Source organism: Monodon monoceros, unplaced genomic scaffold, assembly GCF_005190385.1.
Source record: "Monodon monoceros isolate NGI ecotype Baffin Bay Population unplaced genomic scaffold, NGI_Narwhal_1 Super_Scaffold_6, whole genome shotgun sequence".
NCBI classification, from domain to species: domain Eukaryota; kingdom Metazoa; phylum Chordata; class Mammalia; order Artiodactyla; family Monodontidae; genus Monodon; species Monodon monoceros.
This window is the reverse complement of record NW_021703783.1, coordinates 97,480,887-97,497,257: the sequence shown is the minus strand read 5'-3', so window position 1 is coordinate 97,497,257 and position 16,371 is coordinate 97,480,887. Positions and strand designations below refer to the sequence as shown.

The following is a 16,371-nucleotide window of genomic DNA, read 5'->3' as shown; positions in this document are numbered from 1 at the left end:
CAACGCGGTGCGGCCCAGCCCGCTCCGGGAGCGCAGCCCTCGCCCCGCTCCGGGCCCGCCCTGCTTCCCACGCCGCCCTGCCGAGCCAGCGCGGGAGCCACCTGGAGCCACCTAGAGCCGCCGCCACCGCAGGTTGATGCGCGGCGCCCTCCCGGGACGCGCGGAGGAGCCATCTTGAAACCAACTTCGCAAACTTTCGCAAAGTGCTCTCGAAGTGGAAGCTGCGGGGGAGACCGGGAGCCCGGCCCCCGGTGTCCCCGCCAGGGCCCCCGGGGAGGCGGGGCGCGAGCCGCCCCGAGGGCCCGGCACAGGCCGCGCGGGAGCCGCCCCCCGGCCGCGCCGGGTGGATGCGGAGCCGCGCCGGGTGCATGGATTGTGCTCGGGCGCCCGGCTCGGGCTCGGGCTCCGGGCCATGGCGCCGCCGCCGCCGCCCGTGCTGCCCGCGCTGCTGCTCCTGGCTGCGGTCGCCGCCCTACCGGTGCTGGGACTTCGAGCGGCCGCCTGGGAGCTGCGAGTGCCCGGCGGGGCCCGCGCCTTCGCCCTCGGGCCCGGCTGGACCTATGTGCTGGACGCGGCGCTCACGCCCCGAGCGCTGCGGGAGCTGCTGGACGTGAGCCGCGACGGGCGGCTGGCGGGGCGGCGGCGCGGGCCGGGCGCGGGGCTCCGGGGCTGCGCGCGCCTGGGGGGACGCCCGTTGCCGCTGCATGTCCGCCTGGCTGCCCGTAGCGCCCAGACGGCGCTGAGCCTCCGCTTGCGGGCACGCGCGCACGGTCCCGGTTGCAGCGCCCGGCCCCGGCGCGGACGAGCTCCCGGCGCGGAGCTGCGCGCGCGGGCTGTGCTCACGGTGCCTGGCCCCGGCGCGGTGTTCTGCTTCCCGGGACCCGGCGGCGGCGGGGCCACGCTGCACTCGGCGCTCGAGGCCCTGACCACTTTCCCCGCCTGCGGCTGCCCGCCGCGCGCCGGGTCCCGTTGCCCACGCCGCCCTGTCTGCCTGCCGCCTGGTGGCTCGGCCCGCCTGCGCCTGCTCTGTGCCCTGCGGCGCGCGGCCGGCACCATCCGGGTGGAGCTGGCGCTGGAGGCGGCCTCGGGGACACCCTCCCCATCGCTGTCGCCGCCAAGCCTGCCCCAGGTCGGGGCGGGGGCGGCGCGGCGGGCCCGGCGGGGCGCTGGCGGCAGCACTACCCCGCAGTTCCAGCTGCCCAGCTACCAGGTGTCGGTGCCTGAGAATGAGCCGGCGGGCACCGCGGTCATCGAGCTGCGCGCGCACGACCCGGACGAGGGCGAGGCGGGGCGCCTGAGCTACCAGATGGAGGCGCTGTTCGATGAGCGCTCCAATGGCTACTTCCTCATCGACTCCGACACGGGCTTGGTGAGCACCGCCCGCGCTCTGGACCGCGAGACCAAGGACACGCACGTACTCAAAGTGAGCGCTGTGGACCACGGCTCGCCTCGGCGCTCGGCCGCCACCTACCTCACCGTCACAGTCAGCGACACCAACGACCACAGTCCGGTCTTCGAGCAGTCTGAGTACCGCGAGCGAGTGCGCGAGAACCTGGAGGTGGGCTACGAGGTTCTGACCATCCGCGCTACCGACGGCGACGCGCCCTCCAACGCCAATATGCGCTACCGGCTGCTGGAGGGCGCGGGTGGTGTCTTCGAGATCGACGAGCGCTCGGGCGTAGTGCGCACCCGGGCGGTGGTGGACCGGGAGGAAGAGGCCTCCTACCAGCTGCTGGTGGAGGCCAACGACCAGGGCCGCAACCCGGGCCCGCTCAGTGCCACTGCCACCGTGCACATCGTGGTGGAGGACGAGAACGACAACTACCCCCAGTTCAGCGAGAAGCGCTATGTGGTCCAGGTGCCCGAGGACGTGGCGGCCAACACGCCCGTGCTGCGAGTGCAGGCCACAGATCGGGACCAGGGCCAGAACGCGGCCATACACTACAGTATCATCAGCGGGAACCTGAAGGGGCAGTTCTACCTGCATTCGCTGAGCGGCAGCCTGGATGTGATCAACCCCCTGGACTTCGAGGCCATCCGGGAGTACACGCTGCGCATCAAGGCCCAGGACGGGGGCCGGCCTCCACTCATCAACTCCTCGGGGCTGGTCTCGGTGCAGGTGCTGGACGTGAACGACAACGCCCCCATATTTGTGAGCAGCCCCTTTCAGGCAGCCGTGCTGGAGAACGTGCCTCTGGGCCACTCGGTTCTGCACATTCAGGCGGTGGACGCAGACGCAGGTGAGAACGCGCGTTTGCGCTACCGCCTGGTGGACACCGCCTCGGCCTCCGTGGGCAGTGGCGGTGCTGGGCCCCAAGACCCCGCTTCGGCCGCGGACTTCCCTTTCCACATCCACAACAGCTCGGGCTGGATCACCGTGTGTGCGGAGCTGGACCGTGAGGAATTGGAGCATTACAGCTTCGCGGTGGAGGCGGTGGACCACGGCTCGCCGCCCATGAGCTCCTCCGCCAGCGTGGCCATCACGGTGCTAGACGTAAATGACAACGACCCCATGTTCACGCAGCCCGTGTACGAGCTGCGTTTGAACGAGGACGCAGCTGTGGGGAGCAGCGTGCTGACCCTGCGGGCCCTCGACCGGGATGCCAACAGTGTGATCACCTACCAGCTCACCGGCGGCAACACGCGGAACCGCTTCGCGCTCAGCAGCCAGAGTGGCGGTGGCCTCATCACGCTGGCGCTGCCGCTGGACTACAAGCAGGAACGGCAGTACGTGCTGGCGGTAACCGCATCAGACGGCATGCGCGCTCACACTGCGCAGGTCTTCATCAACGTCACCGACGCCAACACCCACCGGCCGGTCTTCCAGAGCTCGCACTACACCGTGAGCGTCAGCGAGGACCGGCCCGTGGGCACCTCCATCGCCACCATCAGCGCCACCGACGAGGACACCGGCGAGAACGCCCGCATCACCTACGTGCTGGAGGATCCCGTGCCGCAGTTCCGAATCGACCCCGACACCGGCACCATCTACACCGTGACAGAGCTGGACTACGAGAGCCAGGCCGCCTACACGCTGGGCATCACAGCTCGGGACAACGGTGTCCCTCAGAAGTCCGACACCACCTCCCTGGAGATCCTCGTCCTGGACGCCAATGACAATGCACCGCGGTTCCTGCGGGATTTTTACCAGGGCTCCGTCTTCGAGGATGCTCCCCCGTCAACCAGCGTCCTCCAGGTCTCGGCCACGGATCGGGACTCAGGCCCCAATGGCCGCCTGCTGTACACCTTCCAGGGCGGCGACGATGGCGATGGGGACTTCTACATTGAGCCCACATCTGGCGTGATCCGCACCCAGCGCCGGCTGGACCGGGAGAACGTGGCCGTGTATAATCTTCGTGCCCTGGCCGTGGACCGGGGTAACCCGGTGCCTCTTAGCGCCTCCGTGGAAATCCAGGTGACCGTCTTGGACATTAATGACAACCCTCCGGTGTTTGAGAGGGACGAGCTGGAGCTGTTTGTGGAGGAAAACAGCCCGGTGGGGTCCGTGGTGGCGAGGATTCGAGCTAGTGACCCCGACGAAGGCCCCAACGCCCAGATCATGTACCAGATCGTGGAAGGCAACGTGCCCGAGGTCTTCCAGCTTGACCTGCTGAGTGGGGACCTACGTGCCCTGGTCGAGCTGGACTTTGAGGCCCGGCGGGAGTATGTGCTCGTGGTGCAGGCTACGTCGGCCCCCCTGGTGAGCCGGGCCACGGTGCGCATCCGCCTCGTGGACCAGAACGACAACCCGCCGGTCCTGCCGGACTTCCAGATCCTCTTCAACAACTATGTCACCAATAAGTCCAACAGCTTCCCCACTGGTGTGATTGGCCGCATCCCGGCCCATGACCCTGATCTCTTGGACAGCCTCAACTACACCTTCCTGCAGGGCAACGAGCTCCAGCTGCTGCTGCTGGACCCCGCCTCGGGCGAGCTGCAGCTCAGCCCCGACCTGAACAACAACCGGCCGCTGGAGGCGCTCATGGAGGTGTCTGTTTCTGGTGAGTGGCCCTGGGGGCTCCGCGGGGCCGCCTGGAGAGCTGCGGGGACCTGCCCCGAGCCCGCCCGGCTTGCCGGGGCGCAGTCAGGCAGGACCTGGGTAGCTCTGGGGATTTGTGGCCTCCGGTTGGATGGTTGGATACCGCTAGCCCGGGACGTGCTCCTCAACCAGGCCAAGAGAGTGAGAGGGGCACCGCACTGCTGCCCTCAGCGTTTTTGCTGGGAGCAGTCCTGGGCTTCTTCAAGTTCAAGACCAGGGCTTCCTGGGCTTTTCTCAGAGGGTCTGGCTCCCGAGTTGTGCTGTAAAAACCTGGACTCAGGGGTTATCTGAGTGTCCGGTTGGCTTGGTGATGCTTTGTAGTCAGCCACATGCCTGTCTGGAAAGGTCAAAGGTCACTGTGCGCCCGTGTGCCAATTAGTTCTTGGGTAGGACTGTTGGAAATTGCCGGATGGGTCCTTGAGTCACCCTGCAAGACAGCTGGAGTTAGTTCCTTTCGTGTCTCTTTTCTGTCTCCTCCATGTTATAACAGTCGGGCTTATGTGTGCTCGCCTGTGTGGGAGCTCTTTGAAAGCGCAGCCTCGTTTGATCTTGGCTTCAGCTCCTGGACATGGACTTGTAATTTGGTTGTTACTTAGAGGCCTGTCTGGGTTGGTGGTGGAGCCAGTGTGGGAACCCTGCTTGCCCGCTCTGGGCTGGAGGGAGGATGTCTCAGCTCAGCCAGCCAGACCCAGGCATTCAGGGGTGGGTCCTCCATGCTGCTGACCTCCCTGTGTCAGGTGGAGCTGCGGGGCCAGAGAGTGGGACAAACAGGAGGACACGGAAGAGAGAGAGAAGGATTTGGCCGGGCCAGGGGGTGGATTGGGGAACAGTAAAGAGACCCTCAGTGACTCCTGCAGGCAGGTGACCTTAATTAGGAGACCAAACTGTCACCAAGAAAGGTTAGGATCTGTGGGTTGAGTCAATGTTTCAGACGAATTGTTTAAACAATAAATTATTACAATACAGTATACCCATGGGAGCCCTGGAAGAATTAAAAAGCTAATTTTCTGATTTATTTTGTTTCCGCATTTGGCTGTAATTCTTTATTTACTAAGGATTGGGTAGCAAACAGTTTCCAGTTGTTTGCTTATAAAATCTGGAACGTATAGGTCCAGTTTTGAGGCCATGCGATACTGCAACATTGATGTTGTCAGCCTAGTCTGCCTGTAGGTGAACATTGTGGCTTTTGTGAAGTTGTGAATGTGTGTAGAGAATACGGAATAGGCCTTTAAGGAGAAGTGTCAACCAGGGTTATGGATTTTCCGAGCAGCAACAATTTTAAAAGAAAGTCTCTTTCACAAATTTCCATTTGCATTTTCTCTTTCTTTATCCCCCTGTATTGCTTTACCTGCTAGATAAAGCAGAGTGGATGGAAAATTTAGCCTATATAAAAATGACTTGGGGGGGGGACTTCCCTGGTGGTGCAGTGGTTAAGAATCCACCTGCCAGTGCAGGGGACACGGGTTTGATCCCTGGTCCGGGAAGATCCCACATGCCACGGAGCAACTAAGCCTGTGTACCTCAACTACTGAGCCTGCGCTCTAGAGCCCGTGAGCCACTACTGCTGAGCCCGAGAGCCACAACTACTGAGCCCGAGCGCCTAGAGCCCATGCTTTGCAACAAGAGAAGCCCCTGCTTGCCTCAACTAGAGAAAGCCTGCGCGCAGCAACGAAGACCCAACACAGCCAAAAAAAAAAAAAAAAAAAAAGACTTGGCAACATCATAGGGTTTTGAATTTACAGGGGATATGGTGCTTTAGTGGGAATGGGTGCATGCCGGGAGCAGGGATGTTTTGTGTGTCTGAAACATCAGGAATGTGGCCTCCCCTATGATGGCTGGATAAAGGGTTTAAGATGGATTTTGTTCAAAAGAGGTTAGTTACTGAGGGCCGTCTTGCCTACTGGGTGGAACCACAGCCAAGACCACAGTTGAAGGTGGGTTGGGTGCTCCATGCTATGATGTAATTGCCCCAGTGATCCAGTTTGGGCTTCCAGTCGTTGTGACGTACCCTCGTGTCAGTCAGGCACTGGGGCCTCATGTCCACCCTCCCAGATGGTGATGATCACCTTGTACTGGGTTCTGCCTGGATATCAAGCAGTTTTGTAAACTCTTTTACCTGCACCATCACTTATTTCTCTGGTACCTGGGAAGTGAGTGGCATTAGGTGGCTGCCCATTATACAGATGAAGAGACTGAGGCTCAGAGGTGTTACATCACTTCCTCAGGGTCACATAGCCGGCAAGCAGAAGCACTAGGCATCCACCCAGATCTAAGCAAAACAAGCTGGCTCTTCACACTCCCATCTTACCTGAGTGAAGAGTTTTGTTTTTTTTGTTTTTTTTAATTGTATTTCATTTTAGTTACTTCTTTAAAATATAAGTTTATTTATTTTTGGCTGCATTGGGTCTTCGTTACTGCAGGCGGGCTTTCTCTAGCCGTGGTGAGCGGTGGCTTCTCTTGTTGCGGAGCGCGGGCTCTAGGTGTGCGGGCTTCACTAGTTCTGGCATGTGGGCTCAGTAGTTGTGGTGCACGGGCTTAGTTGCTCTGCAGCATGTGGGATCTTCCCGGGCCAGGGATTGAACCCGTGTCCCCTGCATTGGCAGGCAGATTCTTAACGACTGCACCACCAGAAGAGAAAAGTTTTGAGGAATTAGTTGCTAAACTGAATTGTTTCAGGGCCGAATCCTTGCCCTGGTTTAAGTAGGCACCTTGGGATCCTATACAACCCTCTGACCATTTGACAACTATTTAATGCTTCAAAGAAAAAAATATTATAAACTATAAAATACGTAATTCCCAACAGCAAAGCTGTGTGTAGAAACAGAACAAAACAAAAAGGTCAGCCTTTGAATTAACCAGACTTGGATTCTTAGGTTTTTTAAAAGAAACAATGGGGAAAGCTGTGGTTTCAAACTCACAAGCTATTTTCAATGAAGTGTGATTGGCTTCCCCGAGTTTACAGCCATACCCTGTGGCCTCTAGCGCATTATTACCGCCCTCGAGGTGCTGTAAAGCAGAGCCCATGGGTCTTCCCTGGTGGCGCAGTGGTTGAGAGTCCACCTGCCGATGCAGGGGACACGGGTTCGTGTCCTGGTCCGGGAAGATCCCACGTGCCGCGGAGCGGCTGGGCCCGTGAGCCATGGCCGCTGGGCCTGCGCATCCGGAGCCTGCGCTCCGCAACGGGAGAGGCCACAACAGTGAGAGGCCCGCGTACTGCAAAAAAAAAAAAAAAGAAAAAAAGAATCCTCCTGCCAATGTAGGGGACATGGATTCGAGCCCTAGTCCAGGAAGGTCCCACATGCTGCAGAGCAACTAAGCCCGTGCACCACAACCACTGAGCCCGCGCTCTACAGCCCGCGAGCCACAACTACAGAGCCAGTGTGCCACAACTACTGAAGCCCGCACGCCTAGAGCCTGTGCTCTGCATCAAGAGAAGCCACTGCAATGAGAAGCCCACGCGCCGCAACGAAGAGTAGCCCCCGCTCGCCGCAACTAGAGAAAGCCCGCGCTCAGCAACAAAGACACGAAGACATGATGCAACCAAAAATAAATAAATAAAATAAAATTAAAAAAAAAAAAAAAAAAGAGCCCTGCTGTCCACTAGGTTTTGTGGAAGCCATGCCAGGAAGGGCTGGGTGCCTCCAGAAGTGGAGCCGCTGGGAAGGTGCACAGGATTGCGGGGACTGGGGCGGGGGTGGTGGGGTCGGGGAGGGGGATGGGGTATGTGGTACCTAAGATGGACGCACTTGGGAGGAGGGCAGCTCCTTCTGCCTGGATGGGGCGTTAGTACAATCACTGGACTGGGTGCGGGGACTGGGGCGGGGGTGGCTTTATGTAGCCCACCAAGGACAAAGCACTGAAAGTTTTCTGGATTCTGAGCATAGTCACATTCAAATTGCTCCCGTTTTTAGATAACATCCAGTGATACATGGTGTTTGTTTTATATGGGACAGTTTTTTTTTTTTTAATTTTATTTTTGGTTGTATTGGGTCTTTGTTGCTGCACACGGGCTTTCTCTAGTTGTGTCGAGCGGGGACTACTCTTCGTTGTGGTGTGTGGGCTTCTCCTCGCAGTGGCTTCTCTTGTTGCCGAGCACAGACTCTAGGTGCACGGGCTTCAGTAGTTGTGGCACGTAGGCTCGGTAGTTGTGGCTCACGGGCTCTAGAGCGCAGGCTTACTAGTTGTGGCTCACGGGTTTAGTTGCTCCGGGGCATGTGGGACCTTCCCGGACTAGGGCTCGAACCTGTGTCCCCTGCATTGGCGGGCGGATTCTTAACCACTGCACCACCAGGGAAGTCCCTACATGTGACAGTTTTTGAATGAGATTTAAAATTCTACGATAGGGGCTTTTGTACTCTGAATGTTTATAAGAGCCGTGTTTACATTTTAGAAAGCAGCGTGGCTAATAACCCAACGGGACTGTCACATGTGGAGTCCCTTAGGTAGTTTTTCTAGATGTTGGTCATTTAGTAACACGGGCCTTTTAAATTCAACTTGAACATGTGTGTCCCTGTGGGTGTCCAGCCGTGAGCTGCACATCATGGAATGCAGCATTTGGTGGAAAATGACCTCGTGCTTGTGGGCATGTGGGCCAGTGGGAGTGGGAAAAGTAGCATTTTGCGGGGTAAATATGATTGGGCCATGAGTCATTCAGACGTGTCAGAAAATACTGAAAGTCGTGAAATAACAAGATTGAATAACCTTTATCCGTTTACTCTGGTGGGGACTCAATGGGATAAAGCCGTCTAGGCTTGATAAAGTTTTAAAAAGTGTTTGCCGAGTTAAATACAGGATATCGTAGTGACTGTGATGGCCAACAAGGAAGTAGGGACGTGGGCATTGTACCAGGCAGCGTCTGGAGGCAAGCATTATGCTTCTTTGCTGAATCTTACCCTGTGGAAAAGGGTCAGACCAGCTTAAACCACGTCAGTCGTCGAGCTGGATTCTCCAGTAACATAACTTACCCCGGAAGAGTTAGGTACTTTGGGAAGCTAGTTAACTGTCTCAGCGCTTTAGTATCTGGAGGTAGTCACTTGGTAATATACTTTCAGAAACACTGGCTCAGAAACAAGGGAGTGTTTATTTGTTTATCGAGCGCCTACTATGTGCCAGGCCTACTGTGTGCCAGGCCCTGGAGAGGGAGGTTGGGTGGGGACAGTCGATAAACAGGGAAGTGAATTCAAGGGGAGCGTGGGCTGGGGACTCCCCTGTGCCAAGGTGAGTGTGATATGTCTTCCCGCCAGCTGAATCCCCTCCCCCGCAGCTGAGCTGCTGATGGGGGTGGGTGGATGGAGGGGATTTGGGAGGTTAGATGGTGAGATGTGGAGGTGAGGGTGGGGTTGATCAGCCCACGTGCTCCTCGTGCTAGGACCCTCCCCCACTACCCCGCACCCCGACCCTGTGCTCCCTGTCTGCTCCTGCCGCAGCTTCATCGGTGGAAGGTATCGTCTCATCGAGGAGCAGACCAGGGCCCCCAGAGGCTCGACCCCGCATCCAGGGCGCCCGGCTTGTGGTGGCAGCTTTGGGATTTGAACCCGGGACGGCGGCTCCCAAGCTGTGTTCTCTCAGGCTGTGCTTTTGGGAACATGCAGATGAACATGGGGTGAGGAGGTGCTTGCACCAGGGGAGGACCCTGAGGCCACTTTGGACCCCGTGCAGCTGGGCACCTTTGACCTTGTCGTGAAGACGGTTGGATGTACAGGTCTGGGCAGGCGAGACCAGCTGGGGCCACAGCCAGAGGTGGTGAGCGTGGCCTCCGGGGTGACGGAGAGGACCACCATGGCCGCAGGGGTGGAGGGCACTCGGGCAGAGGACCCCTATGATGGGGACATGGGTCAGGTGCAGCCTGGGGGGGCCCAGGCAGGCTGGACCTGCATGAGAGCTGGAGCTGGAATAACCACCTGCAGGAGGACAAAACCAAGGGTCCGAGGCCCTGGAGGCTGAGGGAGTGTGAGGGCCTGAAGGGGGTCACCAGTGGCTGATGGCTTTTGGTGTTCAGGGAGCCTCAGCACAGAGGTGTGACTTGGGTTAGCCAAGGGGAGGTCCTTGATGGTCTCCATGAGAGCCGGGGTGTTGTGGGGCTTGAGGAGCAGAGGACTGAGTGGCCGGGTGTGGGGGAAGCTCAGAGGGAAGGTGGGATGGCCATGGGGACCCAGGCAGAGTTGACAGTCAAGAGGGGTTGACCAGTTAACGTGCACAACCATCCTAGCCCGTCCTGCAATGCGCTGCTTGCGCAGGTGTTCATCTGTCACAGGCGCTGGCACCTTTGGGGGGCACTGGACTGGGGGGATAGGCCTCAGTGGCAGTCAAGGGCCTGCTGTGGCCGAGCTGAGTGTCGATGGGGCTGCAGGAGTCGGGGCGGGGACAGCAGCGTCCGCTTCTCTTTGAGTCAAGGGACCCCTGATGCGGGAACAGGAGTGCAGGGGGGGATGGGCAGGGGCTGAAGGCCACAGGTGACCTGACTCACAAGGACCCAGCTTTCCCCATCTCAGCACTGCCTACCTGGTGACATGAGGTCTCCATCTGTCCCCACGTACCGATGAGGGTGACAGAGAGACTGTTTTTTTTAAATCCGGGAAAAGTTGCAGCCACGTGAGCCCTTCGGAAGGAGGGGTGGCGCTGATATCATACCTGGAAGAGTGACTGGTGTTGGTGACGGCACAAGTCTGTCCAGAACCTGGTGTCACCGTTGAAAGTCCACTTTGGTGTGGGCTGCTGCACGCACCTGTCCATTTGGACACCTGAGAGCAGAAACCCGTTAAGGAACCAGGTGGGTGGGAGGGTGGGTGCCGGGGCCCTGGTCGCAGAGTCTGTGCCCTCCCCGGGGCGTGTAGTCTGGCTGGGCCGCCGGCACTTGGACGCAGACAGAAGCAGATTTTATCAGGTGGGGTGGAGAGTGCGGAAAATATTCTGAAGATTGGCTTGATTCTTTTCGACTCACAGCCTGGGGGGAAAATAGCTTTCGGTTTTTTCTTCTTCTCTAACCTGAACACGTAGGTTCTTATAAAAGCCCTTCTTGGATATTGGGTGGAGGAGGGATAGTAAATAACCCTCTTCCTTTCTGCATGTTTGTTTTGGAAGGGTAACCGGGGTAACTCGGGTTAGGGACCCAGGTTGTGGTGGACAGAGGGAAGTAGCCTTTTGTTCTTGGGGACAACGGGCCCCCCTCTGCTTTGCCCTGTAGGCCTGAGGCTCGGCGCACAGTAGGTGCTCAGCAAATCTGTGGATTATTTATGGAATGATCCAGAGGGGTCGGGGGGAGGGGCCACGTGCCAAGGCCAAGGGCCTCCTCTTCTGCCTTCACTTAGAGGATAGATTTGGCGGGGGAGGGGGCCTGTGCAGAGGACAGGCCACTCTCAGTTCCTTCCATGCTTGGCTGGGGGCTTGGCCCCGGGTGGAAGGAATGGGCTGTTTTCAGGAAACCTCCAATGGCTGAATTCTGCTTTTGCTTCAGGTAAGAACTTGCGGCTACCTGGCTAATCAGCTTTTTGGGCGTGAACATTCTGAAGCTGGGAAAAGCCCAACAGGAGGCTTTATCATTTTCATCACTCTGTTGAGTGTCTCTTGATGTCCTGGATAAAGGCCATTGTTTTTTCTTAAACACACAGACACGCACATGTACACATATACACAGGTACACATGTACGCATGTCTACACACGAACAGACCCACACATGATTTAAACAACTACTTTAAAGGCAAACTATGTTAGAATAACCTTTCCTTCCACCCACTGCACTACTGGGGTTTTTTTGTTGTTGGGTTTTTTTGCGGTACGTGGGCCTCTCACTGTTGCGGCCTCTCCCGTGGCGGAGCACAGGCTCCGGACGTGCAGGCTCAGCGGCCATGGCTCACGGGCCCAGCCGCTCCGCGGCATGTGGGATCCTCCCGGACCGGGGCACGAACCCGTGTCCCCTGCATCGGCAGGCGGACTCTCAACCACTGCGCCACCAGGGAAGCCCCTGCGCTACTGGGTTTTAACCTTTGCCGTCGTGGTGGAGGACACGTGGGCCAACACAGGGGTCCCTCGGAGCTGGGAGCCTTGTGCAGGGGTTTGGGAACGCACAGAGGATGGGGGACCCCATGGAAGGGGCATTGTGCTAGCCCTTGGCCGGCGGACACCGCCATGTCAGATCCTCAGCGCCTGGCAGGTGGGCGGCTGAGGCTGCAGGGATTGGCCTTGTGGGCACCTTTCCACATGCTTTTCCGTTGGAGCTGCCGGTGCAGGTGAACTTCAGGTGAGCAGGTGAGCTGGTGTCCTTTCTCCATGAATCTTGTGGGCGAGGTGACAGTCCCTCCATTTTCTAGGCAGGAACCTGAGATGGGCTGCCCCGCCCCTCACCTGTTGTCACGTTTCCTGAAAGGGTGGACACTTCCGGGTCCCCGAATGCCTTGTGCTGGCTCTGGGGAGCTGGGGGGTTATGGCCCCCCTCCCTAACCGCTCCCCTCCCTGGCCGGGCCCCCCTCCTCGTCTTTGCTGTGGCTTCATGGTCCGGGGTCAGGGCCTGGCCGTCGAGGGCCAAGCGGCCCACGGTGCAGGAGGCTGGCCTCAGAGCCGGACGGGGCATCTGGGCTGGTCACGTGAGAGCACGGCCACCACGCTGTTCCGGCTTGTGTGCTTGGGCTCTGCCTGCGTCATCTCACTGGGGTCTCAGAGAACCCTCATTTCGCAGCGGAGACTGAGGCCGGCGAGCTGGTGGTGGGGAGGGCCGGGCCCAGACCCTGGTATCTGAGTGCTCTAACTACTGTGGTGACCACCCCCTTCAATCCCCACCTTCGGCCAGTGGCTGAGCCCTGGAAGGGGGAGCCCAGGTTTGGGGATTCTGAGGATGGAAGCTCGGTGCGAGTGACCACATTGCCCAGAACAGGAGGGCTGAGGGCCGTGTGTGCGTCAGGCCTGATTCCACGGGAGCAATCGGCCCTTCCCCCCTCCCTCGGATGAGCAGGGTGGGGAAGCAGGGCGTCCTGGGGAGCTGTGCCCGAGTCTCTATGGGGTCTTCTGTGGTGGAGCTGTGTCACAGGAAAGTGTGGAGTGCAGGACCGGTGTGCACCAGCTGCAGGGAGGAGCCAGAGCCAGTGCAGGGGTCAGAGCCACAGGCAGGGGAGGTGGGCACGGATGAGCCCACACAGAGCAGCTGTCTGATGTGCCCTCGGGGCGACTTCCGGCTCCACGAGCATAGATTCTGCTGGCCAGGGAGCCCCCTGCCAGCCTTCCCTCTTTCCCTCCTGCTCTCCCTCCATCAGTCAATCAAGAGTTTTCTCTCATTTCTTATAATTGGTTTTTACTGCTGGGTCTGTAGCTTTCTTGTCTTTTTAGGATTTTTTTTTTTTTTTTTGCGATACGCGGGCCTCTCCCTGTTGTGGCCTCTCCCGTTGCGGAGCACAGGCTCCGGAAGCGCAGGCTCAGCGGCCATGGCTTAAGGGCCCAGCCACTCCGCGGCATGTGGGATCTTCCCGGACCGGGGCACAAACCCGTGTCCCCTGCATCGGCAGGCGGACTCTCAACCACTGCGCCACCAGGGAAGCCCTTTTTAGGATTTTTTAAATACCCACTCTAAATTATTACTTCATTAAGGTAAACTAACAGCAAGTAGTGTAAATAAAGTCATATGCTCTGTAAGCGTTTGGAGATAAGAGCTTTTTTGCCAAGCAATATACTTTTATCAGTGAGTTGGTTTTTTTTTTTTCTTTTTTTTTTGGCCTCTCCTTGTGGCTTGCAGGATCTTAGTTCCCTGACCAGGTATCAGACCCTTGCCCCTTGTGGTGGAAGTGCAGAGTCCTAACCACTGGACCACCAGGGAGGTCCCTGTGAGTTGATTGTTGCAGGACCGTTTCCATAGCGTGAAGTAGTTCAGCTTCTGTGCAGCCCTGCGTTGGAAAAGGCCAAGTGCGGCCACCCTCCCAGCAGCTGTCCTTCTGTGTTGTGACCCATCTCCAGTATTGGGGGGAGCATGAGGGAGGTTCCACTGGCGAGGAAGCCCGGGTGGCATGCCCTCGTGCTGATTGCTGACACTGGTCCGGGTGGCCCTCTCTGGGCCTTGGTGCCCCCATTGAAATGGGGGTGGGGGTGGGGTCATTGCCCAGGACCCTCCTCTCGACTCCTACCCTGTATCATTCTGTAAGTGAAGGGTCCAGCCTGGGCTGTGAGTTGGCAAACCTTTTTCTTGCCATGTACCGTGCAGGTGCTGAGAAATGATCACGTTTAAAAGCTGTTACGAAATACTTTCATATCCAGTATCTGATAAGGGAATATTATGCAGAACTTGTAAAGAACTCCTGCAACTCAACAGCAGAGAAACAACCAACCAGATTACACAGCGGGCAAAGGACACGATAGACATTTCTCCCAAGAAGAGAGCCGGATGGTCCCCAGGCAAAAGATGCTCAACACCACTGATCACTAGGAAAACGCAAATCAGAGCCACAGTGGGACACCACCTCAGACCTTTAGGATGGCCATTATGAAAACAAAGCAAAGCAGAAAGTAGCAAGTGTTGGCAAGGGTGTGGAGCAGTCGGAAGCCTTGTGCCCTGTTGGGAATGTGAAATGATTCAGCTGCTGTGGAAAACGGTGTGGTGGTTCCTCAAAAAGTTAAACACAGAATTGCCACAGGATCCAGGAATTCCGCTTCTGGACATACACCCAAAAGAAGCAAAAGCAGGGACTTAAACAGATATTTGCACACCCATGTTCATAGCAGCACGATTCACGGTAGCCAAAGGTGGAAGCAACCCAAGTGTCCATTGAGGGATGAACGGATGAGCAAAAGTGGTCTCTACATACCACGGAATATTACTCAGCCTTAAGAAGGAAGGAATTTATGACACAGGCTACCGTGTGGATGGACCTTGAGAACATTGTGCTCATTGAAATAAGCCAGACACAGAAGGACGAATATCGTAGGATTATTTGAGGTTGCTAGGGTAGTCAAATTCGTAGAGATAGAAAGTAGAATGGACGTTACCAGGGCTGGGGAAGAGGGAATGGGGGGGGTGGTGTTTGTTGGATGGGTATAAAGTTTCAGTTTTGCTGGATGAAAAGAGTCCTGGAGATGGATGGTGGTGCTGGTCGCACGGTAACGTGTTTAATGCCACTGAGCTGTACACTTAAAAATGACTACAGTGTTAAACTTTACGTACATTTTACCACAGTTAAGAAAATGCCAACAAAGCAAAACTGTTCCGGCCACTCAGGTGCTGGACAAGTGGAAGCAGGTACCTTTGCCTTGTGGTTCCCCCCACCCCCACCCCCAGACCTGCGCCCTGATCCCTTTTGTCTTGTCCTGGGTTGTGATGGCCCCTTCTGCAGAGCCCGGGTGTCTCATTCTTTGTGTTTCTGAGTTCAGCCTGTGGCTTGACATCGTTCACAGCAAAAGGGGCAGGTACGTTAATATAAATTTGGGGTCTGGTACGTGAGTAAAATCTGTTTGGTGTTTAACAAAGATGAATATGTACCTTACCTTTAAGGCCCAGGATGAGAAGAAGGGTCCCTGGGTGCCCGGGTGTCCCCAGGGCCTTGCAGCCCAGCCTGGGGAAGGAGGTTGGCTCGGGGTTGGGGATCCAGACCAGAGGCCAGTGCCTCTACCTGGTCCCACGGCTGCATGGGAGGAGGCCAGCGGCGGGGCGGGGACACTGCTGCCCCTCCTGCGTGCAGGGCAGGTTCTGCTGTCCCCAGCCTCACCCTGTCATTTGGCACCTCCCCCCATCAGGACCGAGTCCCGGGTTCAGTACAACTTGGCACGTGTGCCGGTCCAGGCGTACTTTTGTTGGCATTTTGACACACGTAAGCAATTAGGTATGATCTTCCCTTTTGTATTTTTATTGAGGTGACATTCACATAACATAAGCCGTTTCAAAGTGGACAATTCAGTGGCATTTGGTACGTTCATAGTGATGTGCAGCCACCACCTGTCTCTTTCTAAACGGTTTTTGTCACCTCCAGAGGACACCCCATACCCATTAGGGTCGCTCCCCCTCCCCTCCCCTCCCAGCCCCTGGGAAGCCCAGTCGTGTGGTCAAGGGTCAGCCGAAGCCCTTGCGCCTCCAAGGTCTGGGCCGGGGCAGAGATTCTGGTGGCGTCTTGGGGTTGCTTTGGGCCATTCTGTGTGAGATTCCCCACTGGGCACTTATGCTGCCTCTTGGTTGCCTCTGGAGCTTTGCCTGGGCTGTGCACAGAGGATTTGAGTTGTGGGTTCCTTACCCCGCCCAGCCCTCTCTCTCTGCACCTTCTGTAAAGTTCTGCTTCACTTACAGACTTTTTGCATCCTGGGCTCAGATCAAGCCTCCTAAGAGGCCACGGGACTTGTGATGGGCTGGATGTTACATTGAGTGAGA

General features: G+C 57.6%; 1 protein-coding gene across 2 annotated transcripts in view; it reads left to right on the top strand.

The window, feature by feature from the left end:
• The first annotated feature begins 412 nt into the window (after positions 1–412).
• Positions 413–16,371, top strand: part of CELSR1 (cadherin EGF LAG seven-pass G-type receptor 1) — a 151,112-nt gene continuing 135,153 nt past the window's right edge. For both annotated transcript variants that reach the window (XM_029204612.1, XM_029204611.1), the window contains exon 1: positions 413–4,001. In XM_029204612.1, the coding sequence (XP_029060445.1) occupies positions 413–4,001 (3,589 nt within the window). The remainder of the gene's footprint in view (positions 4,002–16,371) is intronic.